Source organism: Nanorana parkeri, unplaced genomic scaffold, assembly GCF_000935625.1.
Source record: "Nanorana parkeri isolate BGI_ZX_2015 unplaced genomic scaffold, ASM93562v1 scaffold125, whole genome shotgun sequence".
NCBI lineage: Eukaryota > Metazoa > Chordata > Amphibia > Anura > Dicroglossidae > Nanorana > Nanorana parkeri.
Genome location: NW_017306393.1, coordinates 1,672,913 through 1,693,028, shown reverse-complemented (window position 1 = coordinate 1,693,028; position 20,116 = coordinate 1,672,913). Strand labels below are relative to the sequence as shown.

General features: G+C 42.8%; 1 protein-coding gene across 1 annotated transcript in view; it reads left to right on the top strand.

Moving 5' to 3' along the window:
* The window catches only part of TNFAIP6 (TNF alpha induced protein 6), a 33,292-nt gene that overhangs the window by 7,836 nt on the left and 5,340 nt on the right, over positions 1 to 20,116 (top strand). The window contains exons 2-5 of the mRNA XM_018553607.1: positions 1,725 to 1,862; positions 10,196 to 10,357; positions 12,851 to 13,079; positions 15,527 to 15,567. Of these exons, the coding sequence (XP_018409109.1) occupies positions 1,725 to 1,862; positions 10,196 to 10,357; positions 12,851 to 13,079; positions 15,527 to 15,567 (570 nt within the window). The remainder of the gene's footprint in view (positions 1 to 1,724; positions 1,863 to 10,195; positions 10,358 to 12,850; positions 13,080 to 15,526; positions 15,568 to 20,116) is intronic.

Below are 20,116 nucleotides of genomic sequence, written 5' to 3'. Positions count from 1 at the left end.
GAGGTAGCAGTTATTCACATTCAAAAAGCCAAACTGCTACTGCAGTTCCAATGAAAGTCAAGGCAGATGCTGATTGAAACACCTTGCATGGTGTCCTGGAGTTTGGGAGCAGTGTTATTGGTCTGGGTTACATGGCTGATGGTATGAATTCATGTTAAATCGCTGGGAAAGAGATGTTAATTATATTATTAATTATATTATATGTAGATAACAGTGATATATGTAGATGACAGATAGTGTGGTAGGTCCCCACCCCCGTTTAGGGATGGTTGTTCAAGTATGGCGTAGATGGCATCTTTGATGCCTCTTGTGGACCAGTTCTCCTCTGTCCAAAACGTGGCACCTTGATGTCTTTAAATGTCCCTTTTCCTCAAGTTGTAGGGAGACTGCTGGGTCCTGAACGGCAGGGTTTGTCCTTTATGTTGGACCTTTTCTTATGTAAAACATTACTTTGCTAAGACACAATATATGTTGCCTCTCTACAAAAGTGAGCCTCCAATGTTGTGCAAAATACAGTAAGTAAGCAGTCAGATTACATTTTTCTGCAGCCACATCTCTTTAAATAATTGTGCTTTTTTTGCACAGCCTTACTGCACAGACCTGTATAAAATAAATTCAGACATAAAAAAATAAACAATGGGTTGATAGAAAGAGGGGAAAGGTAAAGAAGAGGTAAGGGTGTGTGTGCATGGAAGACTTCAGACCTCCCAAAGTTCTGGCTGTCCCTAGCTGTGGCTAGGATGGTATGAATGAAAGCTGGAAAAGTGCTTCCACAGGGTACAGAGAGAGAGAGAGAGAGAGAGAGAGAGAGAGATAGACAGAGAGAAACTAAGTGGGGGTGGTAGGAGGGAGCTAGAGGCAGAGAGGGAAGCCGACTGTGAGGGGGTGAGAGAGAGAGAGAGAGAAAGAAGTGGCGGTGGTGTGAGAGCACTAGGGACAGAGAGGAAACCAGAGAGTTAGAGTGTGAGAGATAGCAAGAGGGATGGATAATATTAGATGAGAGGGAGGGAAATATTTGGGGGGCATTATAGATTGAGAGAGAAAGGGAATGGGCAAGAAAAATGAGAGAAAGAACAAGAGAATAGTCAGATGGCTAATAGAGTAGAAGAGGGAGACAAAGAGGGGGGTGAAGGTAAGACTAAATAGGAGAGAGGGGACAGAGAGAAATCGAAAGAAAGAGAGGGAAATTTCTAATATGTGTGATGACAAAATTATTCCAATCCTGCTGATGTAAAAACATCTTCGCAGTACTAAACAGCATGCTCTGCAATCACTGCTCTATAAGACTAACCAAATAAGAATTCCATCCAACATAACCCAACATAAATAAGTAAGTATTTTACATCAATCATATCGCACCATAAGATCAGGGTTCTTGGAGACATTCCCAGGTTCTGCTCTGAAAGAAATATATTGTTAGAGATTAGAAAGTTCAGGAACCAACAAACATTGTGTTTACTTTTAAATGACTTTGCAGGAGGTATTATTGCCTGAAACCAAAATGTGGAAGACATACTGTAACATTAGGATTTTCATAAAAAGCTTTGTTCTGCTTCTGGGCTTCTGTCCAAGATCCCCCTGTTAGTGGAACCAATCCGCTGTCTGATTCTGGCACAGATACACTACTGTACTCTGTATGATATGCAATGCTGGAGGTGGGATGTCTTGGAAGGGATACTGCTAACGAAAAACTATATAACTGTTATTTCTTATATTTTCTCCAGAACAAGCAGCTGGAGTTTATCACCGAGAATCACGGAACGGAAAATACCAACTTACCTACAGAGAGGCCAGAGCTGTGTGTGAATATGAAGGCGGAGAGCTTGCTACGTTCGATCAACTGGAAGAGGCTAGAAAAATAGGTACAGGCAAATGTAAATAGTATTTAAAGTGAATCTGTCACTAAATCAATATAGTATTCTGGAATGTGATTGTAATGGACGGCCTCCATGTACTTTGCATATGCAATTAGAAAACAAGATGAATAATATCAGGAGGGAACCAAGCACAAAGAAAGGAAAAGTGGAGATATTGCCCACAGCCAAAATACAAAAACCCTAAAGGGCGTGGGTCGTGATTATTATAGTCTAGAGCAGTGGTTCTTAACCTTTCTAGGGCCGGGACCCCTTTGGTAACATTTGCCAAGTTGCGGTGACCCCCAACGGTACAATTTGGGGATGACATGGCTACTGCAACGACATCTGGCGGCGTGGTGGGAGTACTGACACTGCTGCGCTAGGAGAGGGCTGAGGAGGACTCTCACCTAGCATTAGAGAGTGATGAGAAAGTGTTTCTCTCCCGGGCGGCTGGGAGCCGCTAGGCGACCCCTGGCAAATCGTCATTTGATCCCTGACGGGGTCGCGACCCCAGGTTGAGAACTGCTGGTCTAGAGGCATTCATGGGTCTAGAGACATTCACGGGTATTGCAGCTGAGACAAGAAAAAGTTTCAACATTTTAATGTCAACGTTTCAATGAAGTTCAGTCCATCTTTATCAAGACTTTATAAAGATCAGAGTGAAAGGTGAAAAATACCACACCATGGACACTAGATTGAGCTAAGGATTATAGGAAATAACTACATGTTAGTAACGAGATACATTTCAAGAAAACAATGGAGAGCATGAGCATATAAATGTAACCATAGCTATCCCCATAGTATCAATTGTTACATTTATATGCTCATTCCCTCCAGCAGTCTCTTGAATTGTAACCTTGTATCTCCTTACCAATGTGTATTTATTTCCTATGATTCTCATCTCCATCTAGTGGCCACAGTGGGGTATTTTCCCCATTCACTCTATATGATATGAATATACCTATTGAGAAGAGAAATTACATTAAGAACATTTATTTTTGCCCCATTCTCACACCAGCTAAAACCTTTTTTCACTGTACAAGTAAACTATGTGTTGTGTTTTTTGTATAAATAGACCCCAAAGTAAACATACTAAAAATGCTGATCTGCACCATCCTTTAAAATTCTGTTTCAACAACTGCTGCATCCAAAACTCAAATTTGTAGATGTACACCAGTTCTTAGACCATTGGGAACCAGTAAGAAGCATGCTGTGTCTGTGCCCACCACTGACAGCCATAACGTACCAAAGTGTTGTGATCAAACACATTTCTTATTTTTTCTTAGAATCTTCCCAGATATGTGTGGCTGTCAGAGGCATAGTGCATTAGATTACATTGGGGCTATACGTTACTGGTGTAAAGCTGAACTCCTGGAAGATATAAAACACACATTTTAACGCAGCTCTGTATTATCAATACATAATTAACATGTATGTTGAAATGTATGTTGGCTTAATGTATGTTGGCTTAATATCAGCCTCTTGCAATCCCCAGTACAGCAGAGCTTAGACTGTGAAAAGGAGAAGCAGCACAAAAACCAAAGCAGTAATGCTAATGTCCTAGCAGAGCTCATCAGTCACAGGCAGAGGGAGGAACAAGACCTGTAAGTGTAACTTAACCACTTGCGGACCAGCTGCTGTGTTAAAGGGCTGATCCATTGGTGCATAACTAAATGTGCCGAGCTAAAACAATGATCAGATATAAAGAGTAAAAAAATAAAAAAACAGTGACTCAAACAAATGTCAGTGAAAAAAATCAATCAGGTGTAAAGTGATTTTTTTCACTGACATTGATTTTTTTCACTGACATTTGTTTGAGTCACTGTTTTTTAATTTTTTTTTACTCTTTATATCTGATCATTGTTTTAGCTCGGCACATTTAGTTATTCATTTTTCACGTATACACACTCACGGTGGGTGTACATTCCAGTGCCTTGTAGCTGTTAGCTTGCTTATTGGCGCAGTTCATTTTCTATATTTGATCCATTGGTGCATTGTACCTGTACGTCCTCCCATGAACGCTGGGTGTGTGTGTGCCGTTGCTGCCCCTGCTCCTCCCGCACTCATTAGACAGTGGAGAACAGCAGCTTTAGACATAGAGCCAATCGGACCATCTCTGTGTCCTATGATCGCTGTGATTGTTATCACAGAAATCACATGGCAGTGTTTGCATTGTCAAGCCCTCCCCTTCCTCTTACATCAGTGGGAGGGGATGTAAATCCATTCATCATCTATTCAGTCATCCATCCATTGCTTCCTACTGTAAAAACAGGCTTCAGTAGCAGCAAAAAAAGAAAAGTTCTAACCCTTTCACCCTCCCTCCTCTCCTATATATGTTAGCTACATTCTATCTCTACTCCGATGTGTGTATTAATCCCTTCATCTCCCTTATCCTGCACATCTCCATCCTCCCTCTGTATGTGACCTGTACATTAACCCCATCATCCCCATCCTTCCTCTGTATGTGACCTGTACATTAACCCCATCATCCCCATCCTTCCTCTGTATGTGACCTGTACTTTAGCCACTTCCTCTGTATGTGACCTGTACAATAACCCCTTCATCCCCATCCTCCCTCTGTATGTGACCTGTACATTAACCCCTTCACCCCCTCCTCCCTTTGTCTATAACCTGTACATTTACTGTATCTTGTGCATTATTACCAAACTCCATGTTTTAACCCACTCAATGGTGGCATTTTTCTTCATTTCCACCAAAAAATAAAATAAAAGTTTTTATTTAACTACAGCTTAGAACAATCAGGTATCCTGCCCTGCCAGACAGGCAGAGCTGTGTAAATCTCAGGACAGGATTAATAAAAATACAACTCCTTTGGCAGATAAAACAGCTTTCATATGTGTATTTCATCTGTGTATTCAGCTGCTTTGCATATATGTCAGCTTTCAATGTAAATATCACTCAGCAGAGTTATTTTATGTCTGAGCACTAATTTCCGATTATTGCATCACAAATGATTTACTGAGAAAAAACAAGCAAACAAATGTCAGATCACAGTTTCTTAATGTATCTGCGAAAGAGAAAATGTTTCAAATCATCCATGAAAAGCTCCGGGAGGAAAGCGCTTTCCCAAACATCTGCAATTCGTTGACTTTTGGCACGGGTAAAATAATGGCATTGTGTAAGTACAGAAGGAATACGGTACTTACAATTCTCCATGTACTCACTTCTATGAAATCATTTCCTCTGAAATACCAGACAAGCCAACAAAATCTTCCTGCAAAGTGTAACTTTTCCTCAAGTTGTTTTTTAATGACTTTTGAAAGGGGAAGAACATGAAATCAGTAATTAGAATGACTTCACCTCAAAATATTAATACATCTCTGCTCATATCAGCACCATCTGACTTTATGAAAGGGGCAGAAGTCTAGACTACAGTCTGGTATTAAAAAGTAACTCCAGACTTTAATTTTTTTAGTTTTGGATAGAATGAGGAAGAGTAAGTTCCTGCTTGGTGTCTGAGACCTTGTTAAGGGGATTTCACCTCACTTCCTGCCTTAATGACAATGTTGTCACCTGAAAAGAAGTGAGGGAAAATCTCACTACACAAAGTGGGTTTTATCCTTTTCCCAATCTACTAAAAAGAGAGTATTTCTTAAATGTCTCTGTCGGTCCTGGCGATTTCTCCCCACTGCCTGCCCTGGTGAGATTGTATTCCCAGGAGAGGGAATGAGGGGACATTTCCCCAACAAAGTCTCAGATAGCAATAAAACATGAGAGATTCTTACCTTTCCTCACCTGAGAAAGAAATTTCATAGGTGCAGGTACATTTTAAAGATGTTATTAATACTTATGTCTCTCTCTCTCTCTCTCCCCCTCTCTCTTTCTCTCTCTCTCTCTCCCCTCCCCTCTCTCTCCCTCTCTCTCCCCCCCTCTCTGTCTCTCTCTCCCCCTCTCTCTTTCTCTCTCTCTCTCTCCCCTCCCCTCTCTCTCCCTCTCTCTCCCCCCCTCTCTGTCTCTCTCTCCCCCTCTCTCTTTCTCTCTCTCTCTCTCCCCTCCCCTCTCTCTCCCTCTCTCTCCCCCCCTCTCTGTCTCTCTCTCCCCCTCTCTCTTTCTCTCTCTCTCTCCCCTCCCCTCTCTCTCCCTCTTTCCCTCTATCTCCCACAAAAAGCAAATATTATATAATATGAAATATTAAAAATACACATTTAATACCTACCATTTGCGGCCAGCAGCTCAAATCATATCAGCAGCTTTCTACAGGTTGTTTTTTCCCACTGTGCTGTGACGTAGACATCAGCAGCAGAGGAGATCAGAATGCACACACAGCTGAATTACTTAGATGGTGGACCCATTCCCTTCATACTTTTCTGGCAGGGGCAGGACTGCCCTGGTGAGATGTTGTCACCAGGAAAGGGAATGAGGAACTTGTTCCTAGGCAGCCTGGCTTCCTGACCAATCAGGAAGCTGGGAGGCGAGTCATTATGTGCCGCCCAGCTTGATTAGTTAGGAAGCCAGGCTGCTTAGCAACAAGTGAGGCCGGCTTCCTAGCCAATCAGGACCACGGGAGGTGGATCATAACCCACCTCCCGGCTTCCTGATTGGAAAGGAAGCCAGCTCCATGGTCCCTCTGCACTGCTGGTCAGAGGGAGATCTCCCTCTGACCGGAAGTTCCGGTATTGGAGGTAAGTATTGGAGCATTTGGGCGAGTATAAGTACTATTCTTGAATTCTTCAATTTACTGATAGTTAATGGGGTCAAATTCACAATAGTGTGAGAAAAAATTGAAGGATCAAAATAGTTTTTGAAGGAATCCGGGAGCTAGAATGTGTCAGAATCTGTATATTCAAATTATTATAATTAAATTAGGAGTGCACATGCTTTCTTGGAGATAATGATATTTGCTCATTTGCTTAGCTTTATTTACTTTAAGTGTTACTCTTCAGCTTGGATCAAGGGGTCAGATGTCACCTGAGGTTTGACAGATGCTGACCTGCCAACTTCCTGACCTCACACACACACTAGGGGGAATTCATAAAAAGTGTCCAAGATAAACTTTGTCTCAACTTTGTCCCAACTGGAGCACAGCTTTTACATTGTTATGTTCTACACTGTGTGCAAAAAAATTAAAGATAGAAGCTGCACCAGTTCAGATAAAACTTGACACTTTGTATTAATTCCACCCGTTGTCTTAGATTCTGAATGCTTTTTATGTGAGGCCAGGTAGTTAAACTGAATCTAGTGGAGCGCAGTTGTCCTTTAAGTAACCCCCAACCCAAGTGTAGCCCACCTGGTAAAATACTTACATTCCTCCCCATTCTTGCTGTATTGTGCGGCCCGGCCTCTACAAAGAAAATGTCCTAGCTTGCTCCTTTTCCTTCTGTGTATGCTCTACAAAGCCTTATTCATTTATGAGCACAGCTCACCCATAGGAATGAATGGGGCCAGCGTGCGTGTGGGCTGCAGTAAGAGAAGCCAGTCCAGACATTTTCATTGCTGTGTGGCGCCGGGCAAGGCACAGTGAAGATAGCAAGGACAGGGAGGAAGATAATAATTTTACCAGGCTGGCTTCACTCACTGGGGAGCTGGGGTTACTAAAAGGACAACTTCACTTAAAGTGAAGTTATTCTTAAAGAAGAACTCTGGAATAATCACACTTACCCCCTAGCCCCACACTACAAGGGTTAATTGCTAGTTTTGTCTAGGAGGCCCAAACAAAGCAGTTTTGCTCACCTGATCCTCGGTCTCACGGCGGCTGGCACTCGCCTATAGCTCCTGCTGTTGGAATGTCCCTCGGCATTCTCACATCTAATGCAGGTCAATGGACCTGCATAAGACATGATGACATCAGCAGCCATTGGGCCACTGGAGCGTAAGGGAGAAGAGGCTGGGGGGGACCGGTCTAGCAGCCTTAGCAGCCTTGAGGGAACCCAGGAGACGGAGAATCAGGTGAGTATATCTGCTTTATTTGATCCCCCTAGACAAAACGAGCACTTAACCCTTGCAGTTTTTTTTAAAGAAAAACTCCATGAAATGTTTGATTAACCCTTGCAGGGGGGCTACCCCTGCACTGCAAGCGTTAAGTGCTTGTTTGTGTCAAGGTTCAAATAAAAAAAGTTAGACTCACCCCAAGCTCCGAGCCGGCTTCTTCTTAAACCGGTCCTTCCTACGTCTCTCCCCCTCCTCTGCAGCGGTCTAAGGTCCCATAAATCAGTGTATAGACGTGAGGACACTGAGGACAGGCTGGAGGGAGGGTTGTGACAGCCGGCTCTGAGCTTCAGGTGAGTATAATTTTGTAAATTTAGCACCCAGACACGAACAAGCACTTGACCCTTGCAGTAAATGGGGTAGCCCCACTGCAAGGGTTAAAAAAATCCTGGAGTCCTTCTTTAAGGACCCATTTAAATCTGTGTGGGTATGTCGCACGGTAACATGGGTTGTATTAAATCAGTCCGTTTAAATTATTGGGCTGCCAACGCACCCTAGTGTGCTTAAAATCAGATGTGATCCTTTTTTGTAATGTACTTCAGTGCATTGCCATGCGTTATGGCATGCTGCAGCAAAGGTGTGTAGCCTCAGTGCACTGAAATAAAGATTTAACCCGTTTAAATAAAAGCTGACCATTGTGTCCCAACCCAAGAAACTGACACTTTTTCCTGGAAAGCTTGGTTTGCATGTAAATTTGGAGAAAATTATAGTTATGTGAAATTATAAAAAAAAAAAAAAAATCATGTATACATTTCTGCATGTTTTAACCCCATAAATTTACCACAATAAAATATTATTTGCTGTTGTGATCCTTTACATTTACACTACCATTTCCAAGTAATCAGCAATCGTTTTTTAAATTGCCAAATTCAAAATATCTTAATCATAAAAAAAACTTCAATATTTGTCATCACTGCATCACCTTCTAAGTGACAGGTTCTCTTTAAGCCTCTAACTGATGTTTTGTAACAGAACAAACTAGTTCTTTATATCATAAGGCCGCCGGTATTCCACTTCACGATATTTCACAATTAAAGACCTTCTAATTTTTTATTTTATTTGCGCAACGGTCTGCGAACTAAATGAACCGAATACTAACATCAGGCATGTTGTTTGATCCTGGATATATTACGCAACATCAAGGCTAATTACATACTATTAAGGATAATTAAAGTCATTATATTGTCTTTCCATTCCCCCTTAACAAACAAAACATAAAAGCATAGTGGGCCTCATGTATAAAATATAGCAGATGCTTCCTCTCATTTTCTATCCATACTAGTAAACTGGCGGGTTGCTATGGGTAACACATACTCTTTTTCCTCACTTCCTGTCCCTGTGAAAACAGGACAAGGAATAAGGGGAGTAGTTGTCACTCGGACGGGAAAACTTAGAAATCAAAAATATTCTCAGAAGTTCTAACCCCACTCAACTAAAGAGTGTTTTTTCTGTATCCTCAATGGAGAGATTTCCCACCACTTTAGACAACCTAATAGAAGCTTCTTCACTCTCTTCAAAACATAAATAAAAAGTTAAGGCTAGAGTAGGCCATGATATTAAGAAATGCAACAGGAAGTGAGAGGAAATATCTACAAATTGAGGGGCATTTCCCTTCTAGTTGTCACCATCACAGGTGTCCCCATTACAATATTTACCCTCATCTTTTGTTCTGGTGACACCTGTTAAATTTTAAACTTCCCATCGCTTAAAACTTGGCAGGGGATCTAAACCATCCTCACTCTATCCAAAACAGAAAAAAAAGAGTTTTGGCTATTAATACATACATTTTAAGTCCATATTTCTATGGTTCCTGGACAAAATCATAGCCATTAGTTATAAAGTGATTGGATTAAAGAGACTACCCCATAGCCCCTCCCTCCCGTCCCCGATGTTTTAATGTGTCTTCATTGCATGTATTCCATAATAATGCAGTTTTTTTAATAGGAACATAGTAATTTCCCCCAAAGACCTCTTCTTATACAGTATGTGCCCAAAAATCTCTACCTTATTTCGAACATCAGTGACGCCCAGCAGGCAATGGCCCTTTTAACCTTCTGATGACACTGCAGGATCAAGCTACTGTAGGGTGCCTCACAACCTGTCAGATGAGGCCATGCTGGGAGCCATGACCGGAGGTGAGGTAAGTGGAGTTATGGCTATGAATTGAAAGAGTTAGGGAACCGACAACATACAATGTTTCAAAAACAAAAATAAGGGTGGCTGTAGGTGTTTAAACTAATTTAATAGTACTTTAAACTTAAATTTTTCTACTTGGTGACAGGGTCTCTTTAAACACCAATATTACCCATTTACTACATTTACTTATAAAAAGCTTTGCTCACTTTCACACCTGCTTTCTGCAATTGACCTTTCTCATTCTTTATGGTCCACAGGGTTCCATGTATGTGCTGCTGGATGGCTTCACAAAGCAAGAGTTGGATATCCAATAGTAAAACCTACTTTTAACTGTGGATTTGGAAAGAAAGGCATTATAGATTATGGCTTCCGGTTAAACAAAAGTGAAAGATGGGACGCTTACTGCTACAATCCACATGGTATGGATGGAAGTATATGTATCTTACAATGCATCTTTTCAGAGTAATATTTCTAAGGCAAGTTAGAAAAGGGAGAAAGAATATTACTGATTGCTATGGGGCGGCACAAATTTTATTTCTAATTCTTCCACATGGGATGCCCATTGACCAAAAAGGAAATAAGGTTATTTACCCTGAACCTTGGCTCAGTGTGCATTTTAGTGTCCTTTCCATACTTTTTGCCTTCCTTCTAATCTCACTCATGGCTCTTAAGATCAGAGCCTCCTCCACCCCTACCTTGCCTGACATTGGTTAAAGTGAACCATTCATAAACATGGCCAATCAAACTGAATATACAATACTTGAAGTAGGTGTAACCGTTAGTGAAAAGTTGACTTTTCCTTTAAATACTGAACTTGGCTTCATCCCCTCCCTGTGAGCCTTCCTATTGCTTAGATATTGGTGGAGCCCAAAGGCAAATACAAGCTGGTGAATTTTTCAGCCTTGTGTTACAGCTCTCTACCATTCAGAGAGTCCTTATGGGTTCTCAGAGCAGTCCAAAGAAAGTGTAAAGGATGAGAGTGCCACAACTGTATGATAACTCCATACTAAGATCCAGTAGGTAAAGTGAAAAAAATCAAACTGAAATGTTCTAAACTTTTGTCAAACATTGATAAACCTTCCTAAACACCCTGATCAGTTCTATCTTTTCATTGTGTTGCAAAAGCTAACACTGTTTAATTAAAACTCTCCATGCATTTCAACCAAAGAAGGCACCAAACAAGAGTTCATAGAATCCAAATTGTTATTTTATTAATTCTGAAAATACCAGAAGAAAACAGCCAACAGGTTTTGGGGGCACAGCGACCCCCGTTCATCAGGGCTACAGTAGACACAGGGGTAATATATATTGATTAAAATATCAACAAACATAACACAAATGAATGGTCATTATCTAAGTACAAAATGTTAGAAAAAAACTATCAACACCTCTTCATAAATATTGTAACCACTATTAACTCTATAAAGGCTATGACATAAAAACAGATCCATTATACCAGGATGAAGGTACGTTTTCATTGCTCAAAATGGGAGAGAGTACTAATCCTAACAGAAATTGATTCATTATAATGCCAATTAAGAAATGTAAAGATGTGATTTCTAACATATCTTTGAAGGATACCGTACATAGTAAGCTGTGTGAATGGTGCTTTCTCATTCCTCGTCAGCAACGCTCTGACCAGAAAGGGGGGCTGTAAAATTCTCGCCAGCTCTATGGATATGTTGCCAATTTCGACAAGATTACTCATACTAGTTTGCAAAACTTGGCTGCTTTTGTGTCAGTTCAACTGGGAGTTTACAAACCTGGCACAAAGAGTGAATCTGAATACACAGCACTGCAGTGTGTGTTATCCAAATGTTTTCTTTGAAGGGCTCCATTCAAGATAAAAATTAAATAAACATATAGAAGGGAATTTATCAAAACTGGAGCAGACAAAACCTGGAGCAGCTGTGCATGGCAACCAATCAGCTTCTCTCTTTCAGTTGCTAACTGAACAAGCTGAAGAGAGAAGCTGATTGGTTATTATGAGCCACTGCTCCAGATTTTGTCTGCTCCAGTTTTGATAAATTCCCCCCATAGTACATAAGATATCTGTTCTTTCAAATTAGGTCATCCATAGACTGGCTTATCAACCCCAAAGGAAACCTTTTGCCATTGTCTAACCCAACAGTTTGTCTTGCAACTCTCCTAACTGACAGAGGCAGTCAAGTTAGGGCTGAGGATCATTCAGATGATATAGAGATTGACCAACAAGCTGTGGGAACATTAAAAGCATTTTCAGTGACCCCCCTTAGATTAATCCTAAATGACCCAATTCTATCAAACATCAGACAAGGCTATGTACGGTCACCCCAGGACAGCACTGTAGGCAGGGTTGGGTCATTGACTAATGTATTGCCGTGTTTTTCCACTTTAATGGTGACCAAACCCATAAAGCGAATGTTTAGTATGATTACTTTTTTTACATACAGTATACATGTAAAACAGACCAGCTTGAAGTGAATAACCTTACCAATATGTGTTGATTTTTAAACCCTGTTTTTATGTTAAGGTTGTAATTATATGACTAGAGCAGGGTAACCAAGTTTGATCATTACATACTCAGGCTCTGCTTCCTTCATAGCAGTGCTATGCAGTACTTCTGTTTTATGGTTCCTTCTTACTATGCAAGTCTATGAGAGAAATACCTGTGACTGTTCCCATCTCTCTTCTAAAGATACTGGCTCCCAGGCTGCCATCCTGATCCTCTGACCTCACTACAACTACTCATGGACTTCAAAAAAATATACAGGTCAAGAGTTCTGACCTTGTTCTGGGTGTGACTCAGTGGAGCCAGGGGATCAGCATGACATGATGCAGCTAGCAACTTTAGAAATAGGTTGAAAATAGTAGTACAAGCATTCCTGTGAACATGGGATTCCGTCTAATATCATGGATGTGCTACATTTCAGCGAAGGAGTGCGGAGGAGTATTTACTGAGCCAGAGAGGATAATTAAGTCTCCAGGATATCCGAATGAATATGAGAATGAACAGATCTGCTACTGGCATATCCGAATTCAGGTTGGCCAGCGAATTCGTCTACAATTTTTAGAAATGGACATTGAGGATGACATGGAGTGTCTGTCTGATTACTTAGAGGTCTACGACAGCTATGACGATGTTCACGGTTTAGCGGGAAGGTGAGTTATAATGAATCTATGTCGGGTCAGTTTGATTGTCTGATGTTCTATGTCAATTCAAGTTTAACAGAATCTCATTATCTTATTATGATCATGCCCATGCTCCTGGACAACACCTCCAGCCAGGCAGTGCAAGCCTCAGGCCCCAGCTCAGGGCCTATCTTAGCACACATGTCCTCCACAGGCAGCAGGCCTGAGATGTCAGCAACAGCATAAAACCCACATCTTCCCCAGACAAAGCCTGAGGGACAAGATAGCTTCCAGAAGGTTCTCCCAAATATTATAAAGCCTGCATCACTGGCAACAAACCTCCTAGCGGATTGCCAGCATGATGTAAAAAGTCATAACTCAGGCTATTGTATTATCCCACACTATTGCCAGGAACACTGCCAGGGCAGCAGGCAAAAACAATCAGTAACACTGAGCTTAGGGACAACCTATTGAAAGCAGAACAATCGGTCTGAGCTTAGGCTGGCTACAGCCTTGTACAACTCAATTTAAAGAGTCACTCCAGCTTAAAGGAGATCTATGAGGTGAGTGATTTTCGCTCAACCTCATAGTTCGAGCCGATGTGTAACAATGAAACTGTCACAGGTCGGCTCTATAGATCGGGAAGTGAGTGAGCGCATACCGTCACTCGCTCACTTTCCGATCATCTCCCTACAGAGAGCGGTGACTGTCAGTCACGGCTCCCATGTGGGATTCCCCCTCCCCACTCCAATCCTCCAGCACTGACTGGAGGAACAGATGGGGGAGGGGGCAGGCACAGCTGGCTCTGCCTCTCGGTATGCAGAGCTAGCTGTCACTCTTGCAGCTGGGTGGATCTCGACAGCATTGTCGGGATCCGTCCCGGCTGCGGCACTCTCAGTGTATAGCTAGTTGCAGCTCGCTATACACTGAGCTTCGGGTCACAGGAGGACGTTAGTATATGCCCTCCCGTGACCCTAAAGAGAACTATGGGATAAAAAGGTTACCCCATAGTTCTTTTTTAATGCATAGTAACTACATCTAAAATAATATTCTTGTTAAACGGGAGCTGTCTCTTTAGGAAAACTAGTTCTTTCTAGGAGCACATTGAGTGAGTGGCAGAAATCAGTGGCATAAACAAGTGGGGGACAGGGGGACATGCTGGGGGACACAATCTGCTATATCTGTACAGAGGGTAATTAAACTGTATTATGAGCACGTCAAGCAGGCAGGTTATGCTGAGATATGCACTATTCTGTGTTTGCATAAAGAATAATTGATATATATTATGATCATGTCCAGCAGTGTGGTCATCAGTATTCCATGAGTATATAGAATGCAGCAGAATTTTATTACAATCAAGTAATGATCAGGCCATGTTGGGAAGCGTAGTGTTCTATACCAGAATATATTATAGCAGAACTTTATTAGTAGACATTAGACATGTGCGATTCGTTTCATTCCGAATCAAAATTCGTCCGTTGAAGAAAAACATTTTCCCCCTCAAATGTCACTTTGCTGCAAACGAACAGACGAATGAACGTAACGAATAAGAAATGAAAACGAAACGAACGTTCGAACGAACTACCGCTAACGAATTTCGTCCGAATCTGAATTCGAAATGACTTTCACACCCGAATCCCGAAAAACGAAATAACACAAATCCGGATTTAAAACGAAACTAAACACATTTTTTGGCAGTGCACATGTCTAGTAGACATATTAGTCAGGTCATGTGTTGGAAATACAGCAGCATATACTGATATGTCTGAGCTGGCACTGCAGTACAATATTACTTTCTATGTGCATGTGTACCTATGATACACAGGAAGTTTTCCTATCTATGTTTCCTGCACAATACTGTTTTCATATGTAATGTCCTTCTAAGCAAGTAAAACTTAATTCAGCATTCCTCAAGATCTTAGTGCTTCATCTAAACACATAACCAACTCACCTCATAGTTCTAGTCCACCGGTGACAATGAAAGTGTCACAGGTCGGCTCAGTAGATCGGGAGGTGAGCTCACCTCTCGATCCTGTCACGGCTCTCTGCCGTGACAGGGGAGGGGCTAGATTCCCCCACCCCACTCCGATCCGCCAGCGCTGACTGGCGGAACGGACAGGGGAGGGGGCGGGTACAGCTGACTCTGCCTCTAGGTAGGCAGAGCCAGCTGTCAGTCACGCAGCTGGGCTGATCCAGACACAATTGTCGGGATCCACTTCAGCTGCGGCGTCTTAGTATACCGCGAGCAGCAGCTCCCGGTATACTGCGGCGTCTCAGTATACCACGAGCTACAGATTGCGGTATACTGAGCCTAGGGTGACGGGAGGACGCTAGTTTGTGTCCTCCCGTTACCCTAAGGAGAACTATGGGGAAAAGCCTTCACACCATAGTTCTCCTTTAAACCAGTTTTATTTTTTATATATATGTCTGTATTTAACTCGTATTATACATGAAAAAAACTATTCTAATTTTTATAGGCTTTGTGGTGACATGCTTCCAGATGACATCATCAGTACAGGTATGTACCAGAATATCACAATTACTAGCAACTAGAATGTTTGAATTATATAACACAACACATATTCTGCAGTATCTGAAATATGTATTTTTACTATATTGCCAAATTAACTAATTTTGCAATGAAATAACTCAAATTGAGTTTTTATTTCAGACTCTGCTCAAACTCATTGTCTTTTCATATGTGTAGCCTACCGAACCCTTTTGTGGCCAGTAGTCATTGACGCTTTCATGCCTAAGACAAATTTAGCAGCATTAGTCAATTAACCTGACAATAACTCTAAGGGGTCTATTTATAAATGTTGTTTTACCCCATATCTGCATAACTTTTACACAGGATTACCATTGAATCACATTAGAAAATATATAAATCTTGAGGGAAAGTTGTGTGAATATAGTGTGAAAACAGGTACTGATAGACCTTTATGATTAATTTGCATACTCATAACATTTTAGATTTCTGAAAGCTTTTATTTGGTTCACTGTTTTATTAAAATCCCTGTTCTGTTTTTTGTTTTGTTTTTTTTGCATTAGAGACTGACAGATGTTCAAAAATGTAGCAAAAAACACTTTTATTTTAATAGTGTAATTGTGTATGACAATCATAGTAATAAATATAAGATTACTTCCACCTTGAGGCTGCAGTATGTCACTGCCCTGCATTCCATCTGCAGACCTAAAGGTGCCCATACACTGCACGATTATCGTACGAGAATTGCGGGAAATCCCGCTATCGTACGATAATCGTGCAGTGTATGGAAGGCGTGTGACCGTTTCTACTGTACGGTCGCAATACTTTTGCATTTCGAGCATGTTGGAAAACCAGCCGAGAATCGTACGATTTTCATCTGGTTGTTAGCATAATCGAGAGATAACTGCCGAACGGGCCGGCGCGCGCACGCGCACACTGCCCGTTCAGCATTACAGTCATCGGAAGCCCACCCCTCAGGGGGGCGGGCTTGTGATGATTGCAAGTACGATCTGCCTGTCCAAGATGGGCAGATCGTACGTTTTTTAAATTACTTTACAACCCTCGCAAGACAAAAGGGTTGTAAAGTGTATGGCCACCTTAAAGCTTATTTTGTCAATGAAACTTCCAGCCTGCATGTGATCATAGCTGACATAGAGATCACATGATTGGGAACCAATTTGAGTTATTATTGACAACTGGTATTGGGAAGCACCAGTGGGGCAAAGTGTTGACGGGTAACTTTTAAAGGGCGGAGGTTTATTAATATATCCTCAGCATGAAGCATCATGCTGGGTGGAGTTTAAGTTTTGCAAGAATTTAAAAATGTTTGTTGAAATCCACAGCATAGCACTTGTCCGTGTTCACATCTGTGCAGGTGTTCCTGAGCACTCTTCTCAGATAGCTCACCTCTCCTCCCTCCACTGCTATCTGACAATGGTGGATGAAGAGGGCAGCCATTCTAACAGCACAGGAGGAGAGGGGGCATGACAGGCAAAGCGCACACAGAGCCCACACAGACCCCATCCACTGCTAAGCTGCCAGACAAAACATGTACGGCTCTGGGTTTCCTTTTATTTGCTCTGAAGTCATTGTTTTAGTGAAAACAAAGACTGAACCTAGGCCCAGCCATCTTCTATTTCGGAGGAGAGGGAGTAAAGTAACTTTCGGCTTGTGTTGTTTTGAATGGCGACAGTCGCAGAGGAGCGCCATCATGCGCAAAAACACAAGCCCACAAGAACACATGCCAGATACTACACTAGTCTCTCTTGGACAAGTATAGTATGTTGCCCACAACAGTGCACACCAGATACTATATTGGTCCAAGAGAGACTAGTACAGTATCTACTTGGGATGCACCGATATATCGGCCGCCGGAACATATCGGCCGAAAATGGCACTTTTGCCATAATGCCGAAAGTGCAATTTTCCTGCCGATACATCGGTGCATCCCTGGTTTCTTTCCTCCCCGCTGGGCGCCGCTCTATGTCCCAGCGGGGAGAAGAGAAAGTGACAGCCGGCCGAGTGCTGCAGTGGAGAGCGCTGTGAGCGGCCGGCGTCTCCTCCCACACCGCTCTGCCACCTATCACAGTCCGGCAGAGCGGTGTGTGGGCAGAGACAGTGCTGTCACAGGAGGCTGGGCTTTCCTCTCTACACCGCTCACACAGCGTGTCAGAGAGAAGAGCGAGTACATGCTGTCCAGGGCTCGGAAAGGTACCGGGAAGCGGTCGATGCCTATGAGTAGGAGTCCAAGCGCTGGGTTGGGAGCCGTGAAGCAGCCCGTTATCGTTGATAGCCACCGAAAAATGCCGTTCCAATAGCTCGTCAAGGACTTACATCCCCATAAGATATGGAGAAGGGTACCAGTCTGCCCGCACTCTCTCCAGCACACCGCTGAGTTGGTCGACGCGAATTTCGCTAGGCGATATTTCGTAAGGTACCATCTCAGAGATATCTTATGGTAGAGCTCCCATAGGTCGGCACTCTTTGTGGCTAGGTAGATGGAGCCGCAAGCAGACTCCCATGACTCAGAAGAGAAGGTCTCACCAAGTTCTCTCTCCCAGGCTAAAAAAGCTGGTAGTTTAGTAAATAGTCTTTTATGTTGGAGAAGGTCATAGAAGAGCGAAATGCCCCCTCTGGTCTGGGTGAAGTAAGGTGGGCATAATATCATTAAGTCGGTTGGCTATCAGTTTGGCGTAAATTTTCACGTCCGAATTTAAGAGGGAAATTGGCCGGAAGTTCTGAGGACGGTCCGGAGTCTTCCCAGGCTTAGGTATCGTAACAATCAGGGCACTGAGCATCTCGGCGGGGAAAGAGGCAGAGGTCGCCGCAGCAGCATAAACCCGGAGTAGGTGAGGGCTGAGTGTAGGGGCAAATAATTTATAGTATTCATTGGAGTATCCATCCGGGACTTGTTGTTGGGCATGGAATTAATGGTTTTGTTTAGTTCTGCGACAGTGAATGGAGACTGTAGTCTGTCAAGTTGGGAAGGCGAGAGTGCGGGTAGGTGAATCGACCGCAAGAATTCGTCTATTTCAGGGCGAATGGGTTGGTGGGTCAATGGCTCGTCCTGTAAGTTGTATAGGGATTTGTAATAGGCACAAAAGGCCTCGGCTATGTCTTGGGGATGGTATACTTTGTGATTATCAGAAGGGCGGAGTAAATAGGGAATTCTAGTGCGGGCTACGTGGGCCTTCAGGCGAGAAGCCAGAAGCTTGCTGGCTTTACTGCCACTGACGTAGAAGTTAGACTTAACATTCAAGGAATGTCTGCAGTGTTGTTCCATAAGGAGTTTTCTAAGGTCCAGACGTAGTCTGGACAGAGTCAAGGAACGGCTAGGACTAGGTTGCCTCTTGTTCTCAGTCTCAAGTGTGCGGATATTAAGGATAAGCTGGTCTAGTGCTCGCGACCTCTGCCTCTTATACCTAGAACTATGCTGGATCAGTAGACCTCTTATGTACGCCTTATGGGTGTTCCACAACGTAAAAGGGTCCTCCACCGAGGATGCATTAAGCTCAAAAAATTCAAGCAAGCTCTTACTAATAGATTTCACAGTGTCAGCCTGTTGTAGAAGAAAAACATTGTTACGCCAAACAAAAGTGTTAGAGGTAGGTTTATTGGATGAGATTGACATCGAGACAGGGGCATGGTCAGTCCAGGTGATGTCGTGAATGGAGGTACGTTGAATCCAAGGCAGTAGTGTGTGGTCCACCAGGAACAGGTCTATCCTGAAATAAGACTTGTGTGGGAAGGAAAAGAATGTGAAGTCTCGTTCGCTGGCGTGTTGGCAACGCCAGATGTCGAACAGGCCATTGTTATTGATAATAGGCTGAAGTGTTGGCAGTCGCCGCAGAGGCGAGGAGGTAGAGTGCATGGATCTGTCCGGCACCAGGTTAAAGTCCCCACATACGATCAGTGCCCCCTTTTGGAGTTTCCGAGCCCTCTTAAGCAGGCGGGTAACAAATCTCGTTTGGTGGGTGTTGGGTGTGTATAGATTCACAATGGTATAGGTTTTAGAGTTAATGGAGCATATCAAGATGATGTAGCGACCCATCGGGTCGATGTGGGCCTCCAATTGCTGAAAGGATACCGTGTCTCTGACGGCCACAAGGACACCTTTGGATTTGGAGGTGGCGTTAGCTGTAATGATAAACGGGAAGCTCCTGTGGGAACACTGAGGTGGAGCGGATTTGTTAAAGTGGACACACACCACATCCACGTGGTGCTTGACAGCTTCAAGCCACAATGAACGCCGTTTGGCCGGATGGTTAAGGCCCTTGGCGTTAAGGGATAGAAATTGTACTGCCAACTGGACAACTGTAGCGTAGGTAAATGCATGTGTAGTACTCACAGGCGTACGTCAGGAGGCCAGGCTGTAGGAAGAATATGTCTTAAGTGGTGTAGTCGAGCTTCCGGATGAGATCAAGGCTATGGAGTGGAATCTCGTTCAAGGCTATGGAGTGGTATCTCGCGATGTGTGAAGAGAGAAGAAGAAAAAGCAAAGTCTGTAGTAAAACTAGTAAAGAAGCATCAAAATGGAACAAGTCAAATAAAAAACATTTCCCCGAAGGGTCAGGGAAGC